Genomic DNA, 9,600 nt, shown 5'->3' with positions numbered 1-9,600 from the left:
CCTTTCTCCCTTTGGCTGCTGCAAGCATTCTAGCAGCCATTCCTCAACTATCACAACCATTTCGTCTACTTTCTTAACCTTGAAATCATCCATCTTCCCTATAAAGCCTCACCAAGCATAACTCTAAGCTTTTCCTTCCTCCTCATACCCTTCTAAACTATAAACACCATAGCCTTCAAGTCTCAAGCTTTTCCTTCCATCCTCCCACTTCTGGAACTCATAAATCTCTTTAGAATCATAGTCACAAACATCATAGCCTTCAAAGTCTTAAGCTTTTCTTTCCTCATCCATGCTCTTTGAAACCCCAGTCATTTGATTGCTATAAGCATCCCAACAACCATCACATCCAAACAATCAAACCACCATAGTGATAAGCTTCAAACAATAAATTCTCAACACTCAAACTCAAGCATATCAAACATCACGCCAAGCACAAGCATTCTCATTTGCTAAACTTGTGGGTCTTTAGCTCCAACACTCCAAGCTCTTATGCCAAGCTCATATAATCTCATATCAACATCAACAAGTCATCTTCAACCATCTAGAGCACGACCAAGCAATTGGAAATCTACTCAAGCCACTCATCCTTTATCTCCATCTTTCTCTCTCTCTCTCTCTCTCTCTCTCTCTCTCTCAAAAAGCTCCATCCCAAATCTAAAACACTCATCCTCTCAAACTAAGTTGAAACCATAGTCATTATCCTTTTGATAAGTTGAAACCATAATCCTTTCTTTATACTCATTTTCTCTTAGCTCCCACGCCACAGGCCTCTCATGCCAAGCTTAATAGTATCTTAATTCACCAAATTCATGCCAAGCCTGTGCAACATCAATGCACCATTTCCAACTCTTCGTCTAGCTGCAGGAAACATTAGCACAAAACACGCAACTACTGGAAGAAAAACAAAGTATTTCCCTGGGACTTGCTTCTCCCTCGAGATGCTTTGGGCTTAGTTCTTGCTAACTCATAAAAAAGGGACAACGAATGCTTGATTCACCACTCTATGGCAGTCCAAGAATCAACAAGCCCAGACGAGCCTTTCGACGGAAAAAAACCACAACAACTAACATAGAGAAATTATAAAAATACACGAGTCTTGCCTTAAAAGCCGTAATTTGATACCTTTAAAAATTAGGAATTTGATTAACTAACTAAAGGCAGTTTATCCAAATCCAGTTCTTTATTTCTTCTTAAGGTCCCTGATTTCATACTTCTTTCTTTTGGGGCTTTAATGAAGCAGTACTTTTGATTTCATATTTCATATACCTCAAATAAGTAAATATGGCATTAAGGTAAAAATGTCAACAATTATCCCAAAGCTTTGAGCATGGTAATTCGTGACTCAAGTTTATATAAGTCAACTACAAATTTGATTTTACGAAACAATTGAGGACGAAAAGTGAATATTTGACCAAAGTTTTTAAATGGATCACATCTAATAAGAATATGTGATTTGTGACTAGCAAAATGAATATTAAGATTGTCATATCTTTCAGCGTGTGTGGTACTCTTTTTTACTCTGAAGTTTTTCCCATGTGATTTTCTTCGAGAAAATTTTAATGAGGTCACACATAACATGCCCATTATTCCCACTATCTAATTGAATGAAATCTATCTATGCAAAAGAAACAAAACAAAAACAAAAACAAAAAAGAAACAAAAAGAGAAGATTGTCATATCCTTCACCAATGGTGATTATCGTGTACCATATAATATGCTCTCGAGGCATCCGATGCTAGTGCGACACTCTCATTTTGGCGATCTATTTTATGCAACCTATGAGTTGGAGAGTCAATGGTATTATTTTATCCTGGATAGGAATGACAACACAATCTGATTAGAGAGAGAGAGAGAGAGAGAGAGAGAGAGAGAGAGATGTACGAATTCTTATCCCTTCTATATATTTTGAAATGGAATACAGCATTAACTTACGTTTCATGATAAACATGAAATTCCATGGTTATCATTGAACCATTAAAGCAAGACTAATTCAAATCGTCTGCTTAAATAACACCACATTCATGTATATAAGATGCATGCATGCATGTTTAGTATCTCTTAAGCATTCTGAAAGGACAGATAAGCAAAAGGAGCAACCCGAGTGATGCCTCCTCTCTTTGTCAGCAGCCTAGGACTAGCTAAGAGCAATTAGGTGGGCTTTTAGAAATTCTGTAGACTTTTTTTCTTTTATTCAAAAGTGGAAATATAATCATTTATCATGCCACAAATCTTTGACAAATGACGTGAAATGTATCTAAAATGTTATCGGTTGATTTGATGACACCAGGTGTCGGTTGCTACTTTGAATAACGTTTCTTTGATTTCTTCCCAAATTAGAGAGTAGATGTTTGGTACCGAGACATTTTCGATTACTTGTCTCAATTTAAACATAAGTTGCCACTTTTAAATATAAAGCAAATAATGTGGTTGTCCTCTTAAAAAAACGCTAATTAAGTAAACCCATTGGACTGATATTGTTTAGACCCCCTAAAAACTACAAACTCCTAAAGCCGTTGCAAGCAAGGGATGATGCCCACTAGGTCAAATATGCGATAAAATTTATACATCATCGAGATAATACTGTTTTACTATTTTCAACCAATCACGCACCACTATGTAAAAAATTATCATGTGCACATAACAGAACGTGATTAATTAAACATATCAAAACATTACTATGGCCATTACACAAGTTTTTCTCCAAATATCCATAGCCTAGCGTAGCAGCATATATAGCCACCAAAAATAACGTATTGACATGTTGAGATTCTCCACTAAGCAAAAGCACAAACCGACAAAAGCGTGCCACTCTTTCTTAACGAGCAGCTGTGGCAAGCAAACACCAGCCGTTGAGACGCAAAAGCTTAGCCTGCATTTTATATTTGTATTAGATTAGATTTTGTAGTTTTGGGCGGCAGGATTGCTATTATGGTAATAAATGCTATGATATATTGAAGACTTGGGGTATTAGGTGACCGACGCTTCTTTTCTATCTGACTGGGTTTCTTTGTATCAATTTGTCAATTTGTCAATTTGTCAATTTATCATGGCTTTAAGTTATAAACTCTATTTGGTATAGGTCGCTCCATTTACCTACATAAGGACCACAATTTAATTTCGACTGCACTTACCAAATACATCATATTTTGGTAATGATGGATCATAAACAAACAAAAGACGTCGGACATTGGAGATATTTTATGTATTATCTAAACGAGTTAAGAATTGAGATTAGAGTTTTTCATTAGTAACTATAAGAAAGTAAAAATACTTCTTCTTTAAGGTTTGATGTGGGATGAACGTATGAAGGTTAGCCTGACCAATGTTTTATAAACAAACAATTAGGAAAATATTTAATTGCCCAAAAAATACAAACACTTTGTAGATGGGTGGTTGAGGAGAGAATTTTGATTTATTTCCACAAAGTTCGACTTGTGATGTTCAACAAGTTTTGCCGAGTCTCAAACCACGTGGACTCGCAAGTCCGGTAGTTCAATAGCTCAAGTGGAATGGCCAATGTGAATGCATGATCATATGATAAATTACATTTTATGCGTGATTTTGTTGACACAAAACAGAACATTATATTATAAAAATAAAAATTGAATAATGCGAGACAGGGAGAGAATGTGACGCTAATGTCAAGCAATAGCTCATGATCCATCGATCGATTCCATACGTCCGCTTCAACGTGGGCCTCTTATCCCCATCCATCCAATGGCCCTTCCGCCGTCAACTTCGACCCAGAATTCAGAGTCTAAAGACTTGACCCACTCAAATATCCCGCGACAGCAATAGACAGCGACCTTACGTCAATGCCCAGCAAAATGCCGCAAATCCAAAACGAAATTACGTCAATGCCCAACAACAGATGTAATTTGTTTTCAAAAAATACGAATGATAGTCTGTATTACAAAATGAGGTGGTTTCATATGCACTACAAATATGCTATAAAGATTCGAATGCTGAGATTACTAATTGTCTGTATTATAAAATGAGGTGGTTTCATATACACTATAAATATAATGCTGAGATTATTAATCTGCAAGTTGATGTCATTTTCAATTGAATTAGCCCATTAGCACATATGTAATTAAGCAAACGCCAAATTATGAGATAAAATTGAACGAGTTAATATTATATGTCAATTTTCATTTCATCCCCTATTTTTGAAATTGAATGACCCAGGGTGATGGGATTTTAGTTAAAGTATTATTAACTTATCGGGTGGCAGATTTTGAGGGAGTGATTGATTTATGTTGAAATTGACTGTCTAAATACGCAAAACCACATACATGTTTCTGTGGCTCTTGAGAGCTGAGAGTTGATGCCCTCAAACACTGAGAATCTGTTCTTGTCCATTTCAAGCTAGATGCTCAAAACCGAGTATCTCTAGTTCTAGTTCTTATCAGATTCATGTGTTTGGAATATGACTAGCATTGCAACAGCTGCCATGTATTTCAGATTCTCTAGAGTTTTCAACCCAGCAATTTTGGAGAAACTTGTGTCGTTTTTAAAAGAAAAATATCATATATTTTTCGAGGTCAGATACATATAATTTTCAACTGAAATGGTTATCAAACGAGCTCTAATAATAGTATGCTTGTAATTGAAGGTGAAGAAATGATATCCGAATTTGATTTCTAAAAGAACAGGACCAGTTTTACCAAACAGAGAACGGTATATTAACATGGCAACCTTTTAAATTACCAAAGTGCTGCTCTGGACTCACCGGCCAGTGAAAATATCTGTCAACTTGCTTAATTCCCCTCGTTGAAGTACATGAACTTGATGAATTATCAATATTTTCCTCACTTTTTATGATGAGATATGACATTTTTTGAATGATATGATATAATGTGGTCATATTATGTGTCATGCATGCATGTTGGAAAGATACTATATTTGAATTTGATAAAATTAGCTCAATAATGGATTTGAGTTGATTTAATTTGGAACACATTTTAATTTTAATTTTAGGAAAATTCTGTTATATTATTTATTTATTTATTGGCCAGTGAAGGTTTTGATCCTCTTAAACTTTGCAGACATCCAAAATGTCATCAATTGGTGAGGTTGAATTTCCCAATGCCCCACCTATCCTCTTGATCTTAACTGTCCAATCTTCCCATTATGTCCCAACTGTATTATCCTCTGCAAAAAAAATTTCACCAAAAAGGAAACAAAACAAGAAATATAAAGAAAAATCAAATTTATGAAGAATATTACTTGCCTCTTTATTTGTAAGAAGATATTCATTCTTTCTGCGAATTATAATTTGACACATATATAATATTAATACATTAAAAACGTTAAAGAAAAAAACTTTTACACATATATTACACTGCTATTAGCACGAATATAGGAGCTCTTACTTACCTAATAAGGATAAACTATTTTCTGTTTATAAACTCGTTCATCACTTATCTGACTGACACGTTGACATTCGGAGCAAGAGAAGAAGCCCCATTGCACCGCTGAGATAGTGCACACAGAAATCACAGTCCGAGCATATACATGTTAGAAATATCCCATTTATCTATTCCCAACAATCAAATAAAAGATAAATAAAAAAGATAACACGAGAAATAAAAAACATATTATTTTTCCCTTTATTTTGGGAACACAACCAAGGTCGTCTCTTTCCCTTACCAGTTGTGAGGGAAATTTCATTCTGACGTGGTCGGGGTTCGTTGTCAGTTTTATCCTCCTTCTTCCTCCTCCCTTGTATTTCGGGTCCTATAAATCCTCATCTTCCTTTCCCACATCTACCTCACCCTATTTTTGTCCACCTATAAAATTCTCACTCCAAATTCTAACACACCTTTGTGAATAATCTCCTCTTTTTCAGGTAATCTCCACTGTCATCTCTGTTAATCTCAGATTTGGTATGCTTTGCTTTTCTAATTTATAGGCTTTTCTTTCACATGAGATCCTCAACATTTCCTGATCAGGTTCAGCTTCCATTTTCTTTTTTCCTTCTGTTTGTCTTGTAATGAACAAGCTCATCAATTTATGCATGGATTATGCTTGTTTCACTATTAGCCGCTTAGCTTAGCTAACCCAAATGAACATAGATTTGATTCTGATTGGTTCAACATGTTGGTGATTTGTTTATTCAGATTTCATTCGGAATTTGTTGTTATCAGAGCTGTTTTAGCTGCCATGAGCTGAAATTCTTGCATATGTGCTCACATTTCAAGTTCTCAATTGATGGTTTCTACTTTGACTGGATTAAAATTTTCCAATATATCACCCCATGATAATTTAATTGTTATTAGATCTAGTTATCTGAGCTCCATTTTTGTTGTTTCTGGGGAAGGATCTTAGATCTGGTCTAGCTACTACCCTTTTATTCCTATTAAAAGAGAAAATTTAAGTTAAAGAAAAGAAATCAAAGTAGCTAAACAAAGTGCGTAGGTTTCTCCCTTGGCCCTTCCCAAATAGTTGTGCTGCCGGTCTTGACTACGAAGACCGGGGGTTGATCTTTTCATCACTTGTATAATCGTATCAGCCTGTCATGTTTTTCTCTTTGTTTCTGTGGTGAATGGGTCATTTATGATATATCCTCTCAGAAGTTTAACCCTTTAAAGGTATTTTCTGCTTATTTTTATTCTATTATGGTGTGCACAAATATGTAGGACACTTCCGCCTGAAAGTGATGTTCAAATGGAATTTGAATATGGTGTGTTTTATTGAATTTCGGTTGCTGCTATCTGGATCAATGCCTTATTTTTTTGAAGTGCTAAAATTATGTTATGGTAATCTTTGAATTGAATTTTCGTCTGCATTTATGATTTATTCAGGTGATTATCAACCTGTCCTGGATACATGGAAGTAACTGGGGGCTAAAACCTGCCAAGTTTATGGCCTTGACTGGTATGATTTCTTCAACCTATCTTACTCCACGACTACAGATGAAATGTTTATTACTTCTTGTTCCTATTCTTGAGAGGAGGCGGCACTAATTTTGCACTGCAATATGCAGATACTTGGGCAATGCGTGGGGGAAGATATAAATTAGGGAGCAACTACTTTGGGAGCAGAACTTTTGTTATGGAATTTGAATCCGACTGGACAAAACACAGGAAATTGCCAGCGTATACTGCTCATGTGATGCGTTCTGCAACATCCTTTATGCCTTGGTCTTGTAAAATCCCTATAGGTGACGGATATCACGAATTCCTTTAAACAAATGTCTGCTATCATAAAGTATAGGCATTTTTGGGTGATACCTAACTTGTCATGCCAAGATAACCTGCATCTCTTTTGACGTGCATAGTTTCTCAATCTAAAGAATGCCGGGTTTTGTGAGTGAAAATAAGAGATTCAGAGAACCAAACGTGCGTTTATCCAATTTGGTCATGCAAGATACACCAATTCGTTCAAAAAGCTATCGTAGTTTGACTTCTTTAGTCGTAGATGATTTTGACAGCCCCATTCTACCGGGACTGCCAGATGACATAGCAAAACATTGCCTTGCTCTTGTTCCTCGTTCCAACTTCCCTGTTATGAGTGGTGTGTGTAAGAAATGGAGGCATTTTATTCAAAGCAAAGAACTTATCACTGTGCGACAACTAGCTGGGGTTCTTGAGGAGTGGCTCTATGTGTTAACAACAGATTCTCAAGGAAAGCCAAGCCACTGGGAGGTTTTAGATTGCCTTGGACGCAAGCACCATATTCTTCCTTCAATGCCTGGTCCAATGGGATCTGGGTTTGGGGTGGTAGTTCTCAGTGGAAAGCTTCTTGTCATTGGTGGATATTCTGTGACCAGCGGGACCAGTGTTGCATCAGAAGATGTTTACCAATATGATTCTTGCCTCAACAGGTATTTTTCTCTGTGATTTGCTCGTTCAGCTTAAGCTCATAATAATCCAATCTTTTCTTAATCACCTTTATGCCATTTTTGTTGTTGTTGACATATATGATTGTAATTGTAGGTGGGGAAAATTAGCAAGCCTGAATGTGGCTCGACATGACTTTGCTTGTGCAGAAGTGAGTGGAATAATCTACGCAGTTGGAGGATTTGGTATAGATGGGAGCAGTCTCTCTAGTGCCGAGGTGTACAATCCTGACACTGATACTTGGACCCTGATTGAGAGTCTTCGCCGCCCACGATATGGTTGCTTTGCCTGTGGATTTGAAGGAAAGCTGTATGTTATGGGTGGAAGGTCAAGCTTCACTATTGGAAATTCAAAGTTTGTTGATGTCTACGACCCCGAGAAGCACACTTGGTGTGAGATGAAGAATGGTTGTGTCATGGTCACTGCTCATGCTGTGCTGGAAAAGAAGCTATTCTGTTTGGAGTGGAAGAACCAGCGGAAGCTTTCAATTTACAATCCAGAGGACAATTCATGGGAGATGGTACAGATCCCATTGACTGGAAGCACAAGTATAAAGTTCCAGTTTGGGATAGTAGGTGAGAAACTTCTGCTATTTTCACTTGAGGAGGAACCTGGGTACTGTACTTTGTTGTATGATCCAAATGCAACCCCAGGATCAGAGTGGCAGACTTCTGAGGTAAAGCCGTCTGGTCCATGCTTCTGCTGTGTTACGATCAAGGTGTGAAACGTGTGCCCGAAAGTTAGAGAACCTTCGTAAGAGACTAGAAAAAAAAGTTGGTGAACTTCTTGCATTGATTGGATTAGGATTTTAAATAATTACTGATAATTGTGCTTGTTCTGTTTGCCTGGATTAGGACTAGCAATAACAATTAGTGTTCGTTCAGAACTTCTTGCATTGCCTAAAAGTCAGTCAAGTCTGGTTTGGGACTGCTATCTTTTATCAATTAACTTCCTTGCATTTGTTTATGTTCTTCTGGGATTTATCTTCTTTGCACGTATGCAGTGCCTGCCTGCTTCAAAAAGTGGGACCTCCAATTTGCTAAAATATGTGGTTGCATAAAAATTGTAATTAATCATAAATCAATAAGTTGTTTTATTTTTTTCCGATTAAAGGCCAAAGGCCAAAGACTTTCGTCGATAGAATGTAAAGAACGAAAATCATCCTGAAGGTAAGAGTGAAGCTAGCTAGGCCCCTCTTCTATCTAGTAACATATCTCATTACAAGATAAAGCAAATTTGGTTAATTGGCGAGTTACAAAATTACATGTACGAGGTTGGTGTTGCAAGGATACGAATATGAAACAATGGAGTAACTCTTTCAATTCCTCTATCAACTCTCCTTCCATGCTCGTGTCAAATTTAGTTCAGTTTATAAACGCATTACGAATTATTAGTAGGCGTGATTCCATTTGAATTTGTCCTAAAATTGTGTCAAATTCAGTTCAGTTTATAAACGCATTACGAATTATTAGCAGGCGTGATTCCATTTGAATTTGTCCTAAAATTGTTTGGAATATTTGCGACATCAAAACTCGATGCTTCAAACCATTGATATAACTTGTAAGTTGGCTCTTTGGCCCGCGTTAAAAAGTGTCCCCTGTTTACCTTTTAATTTACTAATCTTCTTCCCAACAGTGAAAGCTTACAAGTTACATGTTCAAAGTCTCTCCCCATGTAATTTTCTTTATTAAAAAAAAAACTCCGAGAAGCCATTTGAAATATTTGGAATAAGAGAAATTTGTAGCAATACCCATGA

The 9,600-nt window shown here is 36.6% G+C and overlaps 1 protein-coding gene across 1 annotated transcript; it reads left to right on the top strand.

The window, feature by feature from the left end:
* The first annotated feature begins 6,988 nt into the window (after positions 1-6,988).
* LOC103322048 (Galactose oxidase/kelch repeat superfamily protein) lies at positions 6,989-8,810 on the top strand. The gene is made up of 2 exons (XM_008223911.3): positions 6,989-7,828; positions 7,941-8,810. Exons 1-2 carry the CDS (start codon positions 7,299-7,301, stop codon positions 8,566-8,568), a joined length of 1,158 nt encoding a protein of 385 aa, XP_008222133.2. The 5' UTR covers positions 6,989-7,298; the 3' UTR covers positions 8,569-8,810.
* The last annotated feature ends 790 nt before the right edge of the window (positions 8,811-9,600 follow it).

This window comes from Prunus mume, linkage group LG2, assembly GCF_029339155.1.
Source record: "Prunus mume cultivar Tortuosa linkage group LG2, ASM2933915v1, whole genome shotgun sequence".
Taxonomy (NCBI): domain Eukaryota; kingdom Viridiplantae; phylum Streptophyta; class Magnoliopsida; order Rosales; family Rosaceae; genus Prunus; species Prunus mume.
This window is presented reverse-complemented; position numbering and strand designations above follow the sequence as displayed.